Consider the following 17,102-nt stretch of genomic DNA (forward strand, 5'->3'; position numbering starts at 1 on the left):
ATCGCCCAGTGTGTAGGGCCCTTAATACCAGGATTTAGATTCTACAGTATTTAACAGTGAGATTTGCTTAACAGAGAGAAGAAGATAAACGTAGTACACCACGATACTGCACTCTTTCATTGTCTGGCTCTGTTTCCAGTGAGATCAGAAATCCACAGAGATCAACAACTTCTTTAATACAGAACAGGGTGATTATGCAAATAGTCATTTTGTTAATTAACATTGCATTTTAAAAGACTCTCGAGTGCCTTTTCCCACTGCTGCTCTTAGTTAATTTTTCTCCTAAACTGTTGGCTGCTCGTAGTAATTTGGATTGTGGACTCCAAGAAGAAGACCTGAGGGTGTACAGGTAATAACGTACTGACTTTCAGATGTTTGCTGAACTGGCAGTGAGGACTGCAGCTGAGAGGAGAATACAAGTACAGTATATAGGATAATGTGCTAACAGCCAGAAGCCCGGCACAAAGCCATCAATCGTGATTGGCGAGCTTGAAAAGGCTCATTTAGTTTTGATCTGTAGATTAGTATGGCCTAATAAATGGCACTACAATTTTCCCTTTGCTCTGTTCATAGAATAGCAACATATACTGCAGCCCTGTACCATACTGCCATGTAGGAAGGACAGTCCTGATTTGGAGGATCTGTCCCTACCAGTGCCGTAGCTAGGCATTTTAGCGCTGTGTGCAAGAAACGACAGTGGCGCCCCCCCCTCCCCCATGTAAGATAGGGGCAGTGCGCGCCGCAGGTGCGCGGAAAATGTATAGGGGCGTGGCGTCACGGGGAAGGGGCGTGGCCACAAAATAATAGCAATTCATACTACGGTGCACAGTAGTCTACATTATTCAAATTACGCTGCACAGTAGCGCCACTACACCAGGTAGAGCCCCTTTTATACATTACAGCAGACAGCGTCCCCTTTTTTACACATTACAGCAGACAGTCCCCCTTTTTACACATTGCGGCAGCCATGCCCCCTTTTTACACATTGCGGCAGCCAGGCCCCCTTTTTACACATTGCGGCAGCCAGTCCCCCTTTTTACACATTGCGGCAGCCAGGACCCCTTTTTACACATTGCGGCAGCCAGGACCCCTTTTTACACATTGCGGCAGACGGTGTCCCCCTGAGAGAGAGAGAGAGAGAGAGAGAAAGAGAGAGAGGGATATACTTACCTTCTCCCCACTGACAGGCTCCTCGTGCTGGCATCTCCCTCTCGGTGCAGGCAGTGAGGTGAGAAGGAGGAGGAGGGAGGGGGAGCAGGGAGCCGCAGCAGCGCTATTTCATTGGTAGTAAGCGCCGCTGCAGCATCCCCCTCTTCTTCCGTATTGGCTGCCTGGCGCTGCTGTGGATGCTGGGATGAAGGAACCGCATCCCAGCATCCATAGCAGCGCCGGGCAGCCAATACAGAAGGAGAGGGGGATGCTGCAGCGGCGCTTACTACCAATGACATAGCGCTGCTGCGGCTCCCTGCTCCCCCTCCCTCCTCCTCCTTGTCCGCTGGCCGGCGCTGGTTTCTTCTTCCTCCAGCGCGGCGCACGGCGCACACAGCAGAGGCGGCATGTAATGAGTCAATTTGACTTATTACATGCCGCTGGCCGTGCGCCCTCAGGGCAACTGCGCTGTGTGCCAAGCCGACTTGGCACACACGTAGTTACGGGCCTGGTCCCTACCATCTACTGTATATATTTCTCATGATTTCCAGAATGTTGGGAGATATGACTTCTTCACCACTTTGTCTCAATGGATGGAATGTTGCAAGGTTATGACCCAGGTCACCTGTTACCCGGGTCCTTTCCGAGTCCAACCCTGCTCACTACCTGAGTTGGATTTCTGGGTCACTGGACCCGGGTTATTTTTGGGGGCCCTTTCCACCGAGCCATGGCCCGGGAGTAAAAGGGGTAATATATTACTTAATAAGAGGTTTTGTTTTTAGCTAGTCGGCGACCGGACCCCCCAAAAAAACAAAAAAAAAACGATGGGGCGGTTACTAAAATTGTTTCATAGATATCATAGATATAAGACCACAACCACTGGAAAGCCATTCTAAACGGTTCAAAGGAAATGTAGCTTCCAATAATCAAGCACTGAAGATGCAGCCAGTAGTAGTGCATTGTAATAGCTTTATCTGCAGTAAGATGTGCCACAACTTCAGAAGCAAGAACCTGAAGCCCAGCAATCACATATCTTCATCAGAGTCAGATCATACTTGCCGTGTCTCCTGGAAGGTCCAGGAGAGTGTCAAATTTTGGGGGCTCTCAGGGCCACCCACCAGAGTTGGCAGTCTCCCGTCTAACCCACTTCCAACTAAAGAAGGCAGCCGGGAGGTTGGATGATGCAAGTTGTGGCTTTGAAGATAGTGGCAGGTACATAATGATGTGTGGCCCTGCCCATGGTTGTAAAACGACACAAATTTCATCTTTATACAGTAGGGCAGGGTTATAATGATGGGAATGCAGCGCCATGCCCTTGCCCGAGAGAGGGTTGCCCCCTCCGTGATTAATAAAGTTGGCAAGTACTATCTGATATAGTAAAGTAAAGAGCTTAGGTAACAGGGCGGCCATCAGAAATAGAGGGGCACAGTACAAATGACTTGCAGGGACCCCCGAACCCTTTGTGTCCCAATCTACTACCATGTCACAAATAAACATGGGACACAGACATATACACATAGAACAGAGACTGAGAATAGCATCCAGCGTGCAGGAGTATGTCTCTATCAGTTAGTTCGGTACTTGCCTGAAGCATATTAGTAGAATCCCAGGCTTGTTAGTTCTGAAGATGATATATACTGGAAAAAAAAGTCTTCAGCAAATCAGTGTCAGGTGAATTAATTTCCACCTTACAGTGTGTCTCTATTACTGACTGAGTTATACAAGTGGTAGCCATTTTTCTGGAGACCATAAATGCACTGAGACATAGTGTTCTGTATGTAAAATAACTAAGCCACTATGGCTTCAGAATTGGAGACAAACTGATGGTAAAAATGAAGTAGTGAATCAAGAAAACTTATAGGGGCATATCCAATTAGCACTGCCTGATAGGGCTGGCCATCTGATCACCATCATTTGCACCACTAATGAATAACCTATATTGTGAAACCATCTGGGAAACATCAATAGTTTCACCCACTGATGGTCAGGGGTGGAGCTAGGATCTGTGTCCCAACACCTCGGAGTTGAAAAAAAAATTTGGTACCTCTGTAACATCGGTGGCGAGAAACCATCTGGTTCTCCACCACCATCACCATCAATGGTAAAAGTAGTCACCTTTAGGTCATAGACCATAGTTGATTTCAAATCATGGATGGTCTATGGCACAGGTTCTCAAACTCGATCCTCAGGACCCCACACAGAACATGTTTTGCAGGTCTCCTCACAGAATCATAAGTGAAATAATTAGCTCCACCTATGAACCTTTTAAAATGTGTCAGTGAGTAATTAATACACCTGTGCACCTGCTGGGTTACCTGCAAAACATGCACTGTGTGGGGTCCTGAGGACAGAGTTTGAGAACCTATGGTCTATGGCCATCCCAATTAGCCCCAGAGGGTGGATTTTTTCTCGCAGCCTCAGCCTCTTCTAAAATAAATGTATTGAGCAACTTCCATTCTCTGTTTCACTAATCTGAAAGACATGTATATGATCAGTAGCGGGAGGGTATGCTAATCCTTATCTATATCTCTCTCTCGAGGGACTTTCCTGTCAACTGCCCTGAATTAGGCAGGTAGTCTGCTATCCACAGTGCCAGGACTTTATCCCAACCCCCAGGACATTGTGACATCAGCCTATTATATTGCATGTTAATTTATGTTTCACCAGTTTCTATTTGACACAAAGTAATAAAATGTAAATAAAAAAAATAAAAAAAAGGAATCCTTAAAGATAACAAATGAAACTCTATCCATTTATCCCTATAATTGCTAGAACAGAGAACAAAGCTTAAAAAAAAAAATGCTAAAGGGGGGTACACACGGAGAGATCCGTGCTTAAATTCTAAGCAATCTGAATTGCGCATCGCTATCGCCGGTGGTAGATTGCAGGCACAATCTAGCACACCGCCCACTGCTGGGTGAAATGAGCGCCCCGCCCCCCCCCCCCTTCCCCCCCGTCATCCCCCGTCTCCCCCCTTGCTCAGCACTAATCGCGCTGTCTCTGCCAGTGTGTACTGGCCTTAAGAAAGCCGATGTGTGTTATGGGGGTTATCCAGGTTGGATCACTCCTGCGATCCCCTGTGCAGTTTCCGGATAGTTTCCTTGGCCTCGCAAGCTGTCCTGCGACGGCAAGCCTGAGTAAGCTGAGGCTGACCGAGCTTGCCAACGCAGATGAACATCGCAACGTTTGATCCCAGGCTGCAATTGTGAACGCAGCAAGGAGGTGTGTATACACCTCCTGCATTTGCATTACTATGGATTGCATTTGTAAAGCTGCTGCGAGCCACTTTGCAATTGCAATCCATGCTGAATGAGGCCTATATGTGAGGAATACACATTTACAGTTAATTCTATTATTGTTTATTATTAAAGTAAACCTAATTTAAAGCACGTTTATTATTTTTATATACAGCAGTGCCCAAAATTTTATCTCATATATTCATTACAGGTGTTTTTCTTTGCGAATGCGGAGGAGTGCAAATAACGCAAATGGCTACCAGGGCTGAAAATCAGAACCACTGACTTAATCTGTCCATACATCAGTACGATATCGTTGGCTGGTTGGAATGACGATCTGGCAGTGTGAGGGAGCTAGCGTTGTTCGTTTGCCCCGACACGCTATAACAGGCAAAAAAGGGGTTTTTCCAACTGGTTGGGAAAATCAAACATGTTTGTATTTCCCAACTGATCGTTCTAGTGCAGGGGAAAAGTTCCCCCAAATGAACGGTAAGTAGGTGGACACTGGCTCTCATTCGGTATGGATCATATCTGTAAATCTGCTCGCAGGCAGTGGCGCAGGGGGGGTGGGAGCGGGTACATTTTACCCCGAGCCTGATTGTGTGCTGCACTGGGGTGAGAGGCAGCTGCACAAGTTGGACAGAAGTTGTTTAGTCTGATAAAAAAAAATTGTCTGGCTGGCTAGTTGGATTAAGCTGGGCATACAGTATACAATTATCTACCAGATCTGCATGGTTGGAATGCAAATCTGGTAATGGATGAGAGCAAATGACAATCGACCATATACTCCCATACACTGGAAAACGTGCAAAAACTGTCGTTCGTACAAATTGGTTAAATCCGTGATCTAACCAATATGTCAAGACGACAGGTTTTGTCCGTTTTTCAGTGTTAGTTGGGAGCAAATGGTCCATTGTCATTTGCTCTCATCCATTACCAGACTGGATGGTTGGAGGAAAGTTAGTCTGATGTATGGCTCACATAAGATTCAGGCCCATGCTATAAAGTGTACAGGTACACCACACACTGCTGGGTTTTGTTGCAATAATGCACAGAGCCCAAACTGTAATAGCCAAGTGCTGGTAGAATGCTTTCTTTTGTAGTTTTCATAAAAAAAAAAAAAAATGTAAACACAAACGAAAAGGGAAGACAGTAACCTTTCATTACTATATACAACATTTTACACATAAAAATCGGTACAAATTAGGAAAGGGGGCGTGGTCACGGGTAAAAGGTGATGTGGCCATGCCCCCTTTCCTATACTTTCAATGGAAGTTTGGAGAGCCAAAAATCGGTACAGACCATTAAAAAAAATGTTCTGTACGTGGTAAAAAGGTACAGTTGGAGGGTATGTTAATATAAGCCCCACTAGCACAATCAGCAAACCAGCATGGGAAACTTCAGGATTTTAAGCAGAGTGGGACTATGTTAACGGAATGGCAGCACATGATCAGATGACCCTGACTGGGAGCCGTGCTGTTGTCAAGTCCCTAATAGCCTTAAACAAGCCCCTGTGTTAAAAATGAAAAAAAAAACAAAACAAAAAAAACATTAATTGTGACATGTAGGTGAATGTGATTGCCCAGCAGGTAAGTGTGCCTGAAAAGAATGATAAAATGTTGACAAGTTTGCAGTCGGCCGGTCATATACATATGAAAGACAAACACCTGCTTGGCAATTAAGTAGGTGCACCATAACAAAGCAACAATTCCATGCACATGTATATAATGTGTCTGGTTTTATATGCAATAGGTGACAGCAACCCTTCAAACATCAGGAAGAACAAATATTAGATAACAGGCAAAGTCCATTATTTCCATGTCATCAATACTGGCTGCAATCATTTATAGCTTAATTCCCTGCTTTACATAGGGGGTCATTTCAAGTTGATCACTAGCTGGCGTTGTTCGCAGCGCAGCGATCAGGCTAGAAATCGGCATTTATACGCATGCGCAGGTGCGTCGTACGGGTACAATGAACATCGTGGGTTTGCACAGAGGCTAACGAATATTCCAGTCGCACTGCCAAACGCAGGAAGATTACATGAAGTGGGCGTTTCTGGGTGTCAACTGACTGTTTTCAGGGAGTGCTTAGAAAAACGCAGGCGTGGCAGAAAAATGCTGGCGTAGCTGGGCGGCTGTATGACGTCAAAAGCCGTCACTTCGTCGTTAGAATCAACGCACACGAAGAGTAACTACAGGGCTGGTCTTGTTTTGCACAAAATTATATTGCAGGCGCTCTGCTGCACAGGGCTTCGCACTTCTGCAAAGCGAAAATACACTCCCCGGTGGGCGTTTGCACGGCTGCTAAAAACAGCGATCAACTCGGAATGACCCCCATTAACCGAATGCACATGTGCAACTACTGGACTTAGCAGCCTATCCAATCTGTTTAAAAGAACTCACTTTCACATTCCTTAAAAACATATTCAATCAAACCCAACACAGATAAAACACCTGCAGCACTCACTAAGGCCCCACAACGCTCTTTAAGTTGGGTACACACTGCACAATTTGTCTTGCATTCATGGGGTGGGATTCAATTCTTTTCACACCCATTCTGTTTCTGCCCTCGGGGACGTTGTATCATTATTTCAGCTCGCTACCCCCGGAGTAGCGAGGCACCCAACCCTTTACACCGCTAAACCTGATTACTATGGGCGCAATACGCGCGATAACGGAGATCATTTTAGAAAGGAAATTGGGCGTGATATATCATTTGAATCTCACCCGTGGTATGACCATCATGTGGTGCGTACACACAATTCATCATAAGATGAATTGTGTAGTCGCATCTTCCCTTCTTACAGTATGGCACCTGGCAATGTACGTTGTGGTGTAGTAGTGTTCTGCGCACACAATATATTGTGTCATCATATGGAGGATGGTGCAGTGTGTACGCTGACACAATATACCATTGTATCCTACTTGGTGGTTGGTTGGTCGGTAGATTGACTGATCTTTCAAGTGTGTACCTAGCTTTATTCTATAACAAACGTCACAAAAAGAGACATGGAAAGTTATAAAATAAAGAAACGTAAAAACAAAACGGAGGAGTCAATTACTGAACCATTTATGAATATTTGACCTCTTAAATAACCACATTTTTCATTGTAAAACTATCATGTTAACGCTTTATTCATCCTTAACTTGATTTTAGTTGGAAGATTCAGATGACTAATTACAATGTTACTTTACGTAGATGCATTGTGTTATTATCATTATCCGCTTGGTGACTGGGATCCATGTCTTTTTATGTCATCAGGCAGTTGTTGATATTTGTTGCTATGGGAAAGCACATAAAGCTGCTCTTTGGATACAATTGTCCGGAGGAACAAAAGTTAACTGTGCCTGATGATATAAATAATAAATGGCTGAAAATCACTGAAAGGAGACAGATGAAGCAATGTGTTTAGAAGAGGTTACAGGAAGGAATGCACTCGCCAATAAATTAAGAGTAATGAGAAGATGGAGAACATTTAAAAATAAACTAAACATAACCTGCATTTTTCAGGAAACCCAGGAAACGCACAGAGTTCTAGTATTGTACCAATTGTTACTTGTGATGCACCAAATTCTAAACGTTATTAACCATTATCATTGGGCCAACAGTCACAAAGTGATTGTGGGACATAGGACACTGGTTTATATCCTATAGATTGCAAGCCTTTGAGCAGGGCTCTCTAACCTCGTTGTCTGTTATTACCCAACCTTGTTTAACTATGGTTTTGTTCCCAGCTATTAATTGTAAAGTGCAATGGAAAATGCTTGAGTTCTATCATTGTACTGACTGATACCTAGGGATGCGCCAAGTTCTACAGGTTATTAACTGTTACCATCAGCATTCTGGTTGCAAAGTGAATGTGAAACATAGGAAACTGGTTTCTACTCTATGGAGTGTAAAGGGCCCTACACATTTAAAGATCCGCCGCCGAGCTGTACGACGGCGGATACGGCTGACGGGCAACCTGGCGGCGGCGGGGGGCAGTGACGGGGGGAGTGAAGTTACTTCACTCCCCCCATCGCACGGCTCCATAGAAGTGCAGGCAAATATGGACGAGATCGTCCATATTGGCCTGCATGCACAGCCGACGGGACACCAGCGATGAACGAGCGCGGGGCCACGCATCGTTCATCGCTGGAGCCTCCACACTCAAAGATATGAATGGTATCTCGTTCATTAATGAACGAGATCGTTCATATCTTTGACGATTATCGGCCAGTGTGTAGGGCCTATAAGCCAGGGGTGGGAAACCTGCGGCCCTCCAGCTGTTGAACTACACATCCCAGCATGCCATGCGACAGTTTTAGCATGGCCAAATAGCAAAACTGTAGCAGGGCATACTGGGATGTGTAATTCAACAACAGCTGGAGGGCCAAAGGTTCCCCATCCCTGGTGTAAGCCGTCAAGCAGGGCCCTCTTACCTTGTTGTCTGTTATTACCCAGTCTTGTTTTACTACAGTTTTGTTCCCAGCTATTAATTGTAATGTGCAACGGAAAATGCTGTTGCGATGTAAGTAATATTAATTATAATAAATAAGCAGAAGAATATAACATGTGTAAATAGTGCAAAGACATCACACTTCACCTTGTCGCTTATCTTCCCAGCATGTGCCATATAACCAGCCATCTATGCCACAACCATAACACGCCTATATCACCAGAGACCGCTAGTAAAACTCCCACATTATTAGCAATAACCATTTCTCTTAGATCACCAGGCGTGATGTCACATAGTAACAATGACATCAGTACACACAGACATTACATTGCATTACAAGATGAAACTGTGATGTGAATATATACTGCATATGAGATATATATATATATATATACACACACATCATGTAGTCACATACAATACAATGCATCTATATGCATGCATACAGTTCTTGGGCAGTCAGAGGATCCTGTTGCAAATCTAAGCAGATCACATCATGTTGCAGGACTCTGCCTGTGTATAACTCAGCTGACAAGAGACAGCCATGTGCTCAGAGAGTGCAGGAAGTTACTAGTAACACTATGTTGCAGGATTATGGGGAAGACCAGTGAGGAACAAGTGGGACCACCAGCAGCAGCAGCAGTTCCCCCTTGCTGGGCAGGCAATCCCTGTGGTGTCCCAGTCCTTCTGCTGCGGGTCGCTCACAGCTCCTCTCCCTGCACAAGACGCAGCCAGTCCGGTCTGTCTCACTCACCTCACCCGGTTATCCCTGAATTTGCAGGATTGCGGCTGGTTGATGAGGATGATGCGAGCGGCTGCCTCCACCTGCTCAGCGCTGGACGTGGCCCCGGACATCTCATCATCTGCTGCCTTCCTGTAGCCCGGAGAGGTGCAGCCCGGACCTGCCGGGGAGGAGAACAGAGATTACACACAGATCAGGGGCCGCCTGATATACTGTATGGCCGGGGCAGAGGAGGGGGGAGCAGGGATACCCGGAGAGGAGGGGCCGGGAGGGAGGCATCGGGAGCGGTCAGGTGTAGCCAGAGGGAGGAGAGAGGCTGAGACACGATCTACAGAATGGCTGAGATGCAGAGGGAGGAGGAGAGACAATATACTGTATATGTATGAGATGCAGAGAGAGCTGAGGATGATGAGATGCAGAGGGAGGAGAGGGAATATATAGGGATGAGATGCAGAGGGAGGAGAGGAAATATATAGGGATGAGATGCAGAGGGAGGAGAGGGAATATATAGGGGTGAGATGCAGAGGGAGGAGAGGGAATATATAGGGATGAGATGCAGAGGGAGGAGAGGGAATATATAGGGATGAGATGCAGAGGGAGGAGAGGGAATATATAGGGATGAGATGCAGAGGGATGATAGGGAATATATAGGGATGAGATGCAGAGGGAGGAGAGGGAATATATAGGGATGAGATGCAGAGGGAGGAGAGGGAATATATAGGGGTGAGATGCAGAGGGAGGAGAGGGAATATATAGGGATGAGATGCAGAGGGAGGAGAGGGAATATATATATGGATGAGATGCAGAGGGAGGAGAGGGAATATATATATGGATGAGATGCAGAGGGAGGAGAGGGAATATATATATGGATGAGATGCAGAGGGAGGAGAGGTATATATATGGATTAGATGCAGAGGGAGGAGAGGGAATATATAGGGATGAGATGCAGAGGGAGAAGAGGGAATATATAGGGGTGAGATGCAGAGGGAGGAGAGGGAATATATAGGGATGAGATGCAGAGGGAGGAGAGGGAATATATATATGGATGAGATGCAGAGGGAGGAGAGGGAATATATATATGGATGAGATGCAGAGGGAGGAGAGGGAATATATATATGGATGAGATGCAGAGGGAGGAGAGGGAATATATAGGGATGAGATGCAGAGGGAGGAGAGGGAATATATAGGGATGAGATGCAGAGGGAGGAGAGTGGATATATAGGGATGAGATGCAGAGGGAGGAGAGAGAATATATAGGGATGAGATGCAGAGGGAGGAGAGGAAATATATAGGGATGAGATGCAGAGGGAGGAGAGGGAATATATAGGGATGAGATGCAGAGGGAGGAGAGGAAATATATAGGGATGAGATGCAGAGGGAGGAGAGGGAATATATATATGGATGAGATGCAGAGGGAGGAGAGGGAATATATATATGGATGAGATGCAGAGGGAGGAGAGGGAATATATATATGGATGAGATGCAGAGGGAGGAGAGGGAATATATATATGGATGAGATGCAGAGGGAGGAGAGGGAATATATATATGGATGAGATGCAGAGGGAGGAGAGGGAATATATATATGGATGAGATGCAGAGGGAGGAGAGGGAATATATATATGGATGAGATGCAGAGGGAGGAGAGGGAATATATAGGGATGAGATGCAGAGGGAGGAGAGGGAATATATAGGGATGAGATGCAGAGGGAGGAGAGGGAATATATAGGGATGAGATGCAGAGGGATGATAGGGAATATATAGGGATGAGATGCAGAGGGAGGAGAGGGAATATATAGGGATGAGATGCAGAGGGATGATAGGGAATATATAGGGATGAGATGCAGAGGGAGGAGAGGGAATATATAGGGATGAGATGTAGAGGGAAGAGAGGGAATATATATGGATGAGATGCAGAGGGAGGAGAGGGAATATATATGGATGAGATGCAGAGGGAGGAGAGGGAATATATAGGGATGAGATGCAGAGGGAGGAGAGGGAATATATATGGATGAGATGCAGAGGGAGGAGAGGGAATATATATATGGATGAGATGCAGAGGGAGGAGAGGGAATATATATATGGATGAGATGCAGAGGGAGGAGAGGGAATATATATATGGATGAGATGCAGAGGGAGGAGAGGGAATATATATATGGATGAGATGCAGAGGGAGGAGAGGGAATATATATATGGATGAGATGCAGAGGGAGGAGGAGAGACAATATACTGTATATGTATGAGATGCAGAGAGAGCTGAGGATGATGAGATGCAGAGGGAGGAGAGGGAATATATATATGGATGAGATGCAGAGGGAGGAGAGGGAATATATAGGGATGAGATGCAGAGGGAGAAGAGGGAATATATAGGGGTGAGATGCAGAGGGAGGAGAGGGAATATATAGGGATGAGATGCAGAGGGAGGAGAGGGAATATATATATGGATGAGATGCAGAGGGAGGAGAGGGAATATATATATATGGATGAGATGCAGAGGGAGGAGAGGGAATATATAGGGATGAGATGCAGAGGGAGAAGAGGGAATATATAGGGGTGAGATGCAGAGGGAGGAGAGGGAATATATAGGGATGAGATGCAGAGGGAGGAGAGGGAATACATATATGGATGAGATGCAGAGGGAGGAGAGGGAATATATATATGGATGAGATGCAGAGGGAGGAGAGGGAATATATATATGGATGAGATGCAGAGGGAGGAGAGGGAATATATATATGGATGAGATGCAGAGGGAGGAGAGGGAATATATAGGGATGAGATGCAGAGGAAGGAGAGGGAATATATAGGGATGAGATGCAGAGGGAGGAGAGTGGATATATAGGGATGAGATGCAGAGGGAGGAGAGAGAATATATAGGGATGAGATGCAGAGGGAGGAGAGGAAATATATAGGGATGAGATGCAGAGGGAGGAGAGGGAATATATAGGGATGAGATGCAGAGGGAGGAGAGGAAATATATAGGGATGAGATGCAGGGGGAGGAGAGGGAATATATATATGGATGAGATGCAGAGGGAGGAGAGGGAATATATATATGGATGAGATGCAGAGGGAGGAGAGGGAATATATATATGGATGAGATGCAGAGGGAGGAGAGGGAATATATATATGGATGAGATGCAGAGGGAGGAGAGGGAATATATATATGGATGAGATGCAGAGGGAATATATATATGGATGAGATGCAGAGGGAGGAGAGGGAATATATATATGGATGAGATGCAGAGGGAGGAGAGGGAATATATAGGGATGAGATGCAGAGGGAGGAGAGGGAATATATAGGGATGAGATGCAGAGGGAGGAGAGGGAATATATAGGGATGAGATGCAGAGGGATGATAGGGAATATATAGGGATGAGATGCAGAGGGAGGAGAGGGAATATATAGGGATGAGATGCAGAGGGATGATAGGGAATATATAGGGATGAGATGCAGAGGGAGGAGAGGGAATATATAGGGATGAGATGTAGAGGGAAGAGAGGGAATATATATGGATGAGATGCAGAGGGAGGAGAGGGAATATATATGGATGAGATGCAGAGGGAGGAGAGGGAATATATAGGGATGAGATGCAGAGGGAGGAGAGGGAATATATAGGGATGAGATGCAGAGGGAGGAGAGGGAATATATATGGATGAGATGTAGAGGGAGGAGAGGGAATATATAGGGATGAGATGCAGAGGGAGGAGAGGGAATATATAGGGATGAGATGCAGAGGGAGGAGAGGGAATATATAGGGATGAGATGCAGAGGGAGGAGAGGGAATATATAGGGATGAGATGCAGAGGGAGGAGAGAGAATATATAGGGATGAGATGCAGAGGGAGGAGAGGGAATATATAGGGATGAGATGCAGAGGGAGGAGAGGGAATATATAGGGATGAGATGCAGAGGGAGAAGAGTGGATATATAGGGGTGAGATGCAGAGGGAGGAGAGAGAATATATAGGGATGAGATGCAGAGGGAGAAGAGTGGATATATAGGGGTGAGATGCAGAGGGAGGAGAGAGAATATATAGGGATGAGATGCAGAGGGAGGAGAGGGAATATATATGGATGAGATGCAGAGGGAGGAGAGGGAATATATAGGGATGAGATGCAGAGGGAGGAGAGGGAATATATAGGGATGAGATGCAGAGGGAGGAGAGGGAATATATATGGATGAGGTGCAGAGGGAGGAGAGGGAATATATAGGGATGAGATGCAGAGGGAGGAGAGGGAATATATAGGGATGAGATGCAGAGGGAGGAGAGGGAATATATAGGGAAGAGATGCAGAGGGAGGAGAGGGAATATATAGGGATGAGATGCAGAGGGAGGAGAATGGATATATAGGGATGAGATGCAGAGGGAGGAGAGGGAATATATAGGGATGAGATGCAGAGGGATGATAGGGAATATATCGGGATGAGATGCAGAGGGAGGAGAGGGAATATATCGGGATGAGATGCAGAGGGAGGAGAGGGAATATATAGGGATGAGATGCAGAGGGAGGAGAGGGAATATATATATGGATGAGATGCAGAGGGAGAAGAGTGGATATATAGGGGTGAGATGCAGAGGGAGGAGAGGGAATATATAGGGATGAGATGCAGAGGGAGGAGAGGGAATATATATATGGATGGGATGCAGAGGGAGGAGAGGGAATATATAGGGATGAGATGCAGAAGGAGGAGAGGGAATATATAGGGATGAGATGCAGAGGGAGGAGAGGGAATATATAGGGATGAGATGCAGAGGGATGATAGGGAATATATAGGGATGAGATGCAGAGGGAGGAGAGGGAATATATATGGATGAGATGCAGAGGGAGGAGAGGGAATATATAGGGATTAGATGCAGAGGGAGGAGAGGGAATATATAGGGATGAGATGCAGAGGGAGAAGAGTGGATATATAGGGATGAGATGCAGAGGGAGGAGAGGGAATATATAGGGATGAGATGCAGAGGGAGGAGAGGGAATATATAGGGATGAGATGCAGAGGGAGGAGAGAGAATATATAGGGATGAGATGCAGAGGGAGGAGAGGGAATATATAGGGATGAGATGCAGAGGGAGGAGAGAAAATATATAGGGATGAGATGCAGAGGGAGGAGAGGGAATATATAGGAATGAGATGCAGAGGGAGAAGAGTGGATATATAGGGGTGAGATGCAGAGGGAGGAGAGAGAATATATAGGGATGAGATGCAGAGGGAGGAGAGAGAATATATAGGGATGAGATGCAGAGGGAGGAGAGGGAATATATATATGGATGAGATGCAGAGGGAGGAGAGGGAATATATAGGGATGAGATGCAGAGGGAGGAGAGGGAATATATAGGGATGAGATGCAGAGGGAGGAGAGGGAATATATATGGATGAGATGCAGAGGGAGGAGAGGGAATATATAGGGATGAGATGCAGAGGGAGGAGAGGGAATATATAGGGATGAGATGCAGAGGGAGGAGAGGGAATATATATGGATGAGATGCAGAGGGAGGAGAGGGAATATATAGGGATGAGATGCAGAGGGAGGAGAGGGAATATATAGGGATGAGATGCAGAGGGAGGAGAGGGAATATATATGGATGAGATGTAGAGGGAGGAGAGGGAATATATAGGGATGAGATGCAGAGGGAGGAGAGGGAATATATAGGGATGAGATGCAGAGGGAGGAGAGGGAATATATAGGGATGAGATGCAGAGGGAGGAGAGGGAATATATAGGGATGAGATGCAGAGGGAGGAGAGAGAATATATAGGGATGAGATGCAGAGGGAGGAGAGGGAATATATAGGGATGAGATGCAGAGGGAGGAGAGGGAATATATAGGGATGAGATGCAGAGGGAGAAGAGTGGATATATAGGGGTGAGATGCAGAGGGAGGAGAGAGAATATATAGGGATGAGATGCAGAGGGAGAAGAGTGGATATATAGGGGTGAGATGCAGAGGGAGGAGAGAGAATATATAGGGATGAGATGCAGAGGGAGGAGAGGGAATATATATGGATGAGATGCAGAGGGAGGAGAGGGAATATATAGGGATGAGATGCAGAGGGAGGAGAGGGAATATATAGGGATGAGATGCAGAGGGAGGAGAGGGAATATATATGGATGAGATGCAGAGGGAGGAGAGGGAATATATAGGGATGAGATGCAGAGGGAGGAGAGGGAATATATAGGGATGAGATGCAGAGGGAGGAGAGGGAATATATAGGGAAGAGATGCAGAGGGAGGAGAGGGAATATATAGGGATGAGATGCAGAGGGAGGAGAATGGATATATAGGGATGAGATGCAGAGGGAGGAGAGGGAATATATAGGGATGAGATGCAGAGGGATGATAGGGAATATATCGGGATGAGATGCAGAGGGAGGAGAGGGAATATATAGGGATGAGATGCAGAGGGAGGAGAGGGAATATATAGGGATGAGATGCAGAGGGAGGAGAGGGAATATACAGGGATGAGATGCAGAGGGAGGAGAGGGTATATACAGGGATAAGATGCAGAGGGAGGAGACAGAATATATAGGGATGAGATGCAGAGGGAGGAGAGGGAATATATAGGGATGAGATGCAGAGGGAGGAGTTGGAATATATAGGGATGAGATGCAGAGGGAGGAGATGGAATATATAGGGATGAGATGCAGAGGGAGGAGAGGGAATATATAGGGATGAGATGCAGAGGGAGGAGAGGGAATATATAGGGATGAGATGCAGAGGGAGGAGAGGGAATATATAGGGATGAGATGCAGAGGGAGGAGAGGGAATATATAGGGATGAGATGCAGAGGGAGGAGAGGGAATATATAGGGATGAGATGCAGAGGGAGGAGAGAGTATATACATGGATGAGATGCAGAGGGAGGAGAGAGTATATACAGGGATGAGATGCAGAGGGAGGAGAGGGAATATATAGGGATGAGATGCAGAGGGAGGAGAGGGAATATATAGGGATGAGATGCAGAGGGAGGAGAGAGTATATACAGGGATGAGATGCAGAGGGAGGAGAGGGAATATATAGGGATGAGATGCAGAGGGAGGAGAGAGTATATACAGGGATGAGATGCAGAGGGAGGAGAGGGAATATATAGGGATGAGATGCAGAGGGAGGAGAGGGTATATACAGGGATGAGATGTAGAGGGAAGAGAGGGAATATATATGGATGAGATGCAGAGGGGGGAGAGGGAATATATAGGGATGAGATGCAGAGGGAGGAGAGGGAATATATAGGGATGAGATGCAGAGGGAGGAGAGGGAATATATAGGGATGAGATGCAGAGGGAGGAGAGAGTATATACAGGGATGAGATGCAGAGGGAGGAGAGGGAATATATAGGGATGAGATGCAGAGGGAGGAGAGAGTATATACAGGGATGAGATGCAGAGGGAGGAGAGGGAATATATAGGGATGAGATGCAGAGGGAGGAGAGGGTATATACAGGGATGAGATGTAGAGGGAAGAGAGGGAATATATATGGATGAGATGCAGAGGGGGGAGAGGGAATATATATGGATGAGATGCAGAGGGAGGAGAGGGAATATA

General features: G+C 46.1%; 1 protein-coding gene across 1 annotated transcript in view; it reads right to left on the reverse strand.

Annotated features, from left to right (window-relative positions):
- Window positions 1-17,102, reverse strand: part of ATP8A2 (ATPase phospholipid transporting 8A2) — a 1,320,460-nt gene that overhangs the window by 1,056,375 nt on the left and 246,983 nt on the right. Inside the window, exon 2 of the mRNA XM_063951698.1 lies at window positions 9,581-9,728. Coding sequence (XP_063807768.1) covers window positions 9,581-9,728 — 148 coding nt within the window. The remainder of the gene's footprint in view (window positions 1-9,580; window positions 9,729-17,102) is intronic.

Source organism: Pseudophryne corroboree, chromosome 2, assembly GCF_028390025.1.
Source record: "Pseudophryne corroboree isolate aPseCor3 chromosome 2, aPseCor3.hap2, whole genome shotgun sequence".
Classification (NCBI taxonomy): Eukaryota; Metazoa; Chordata; class Amphibia; order Anura; family Myobatrachidae; genus Pseudophryne; species Pseudophryne corroboree.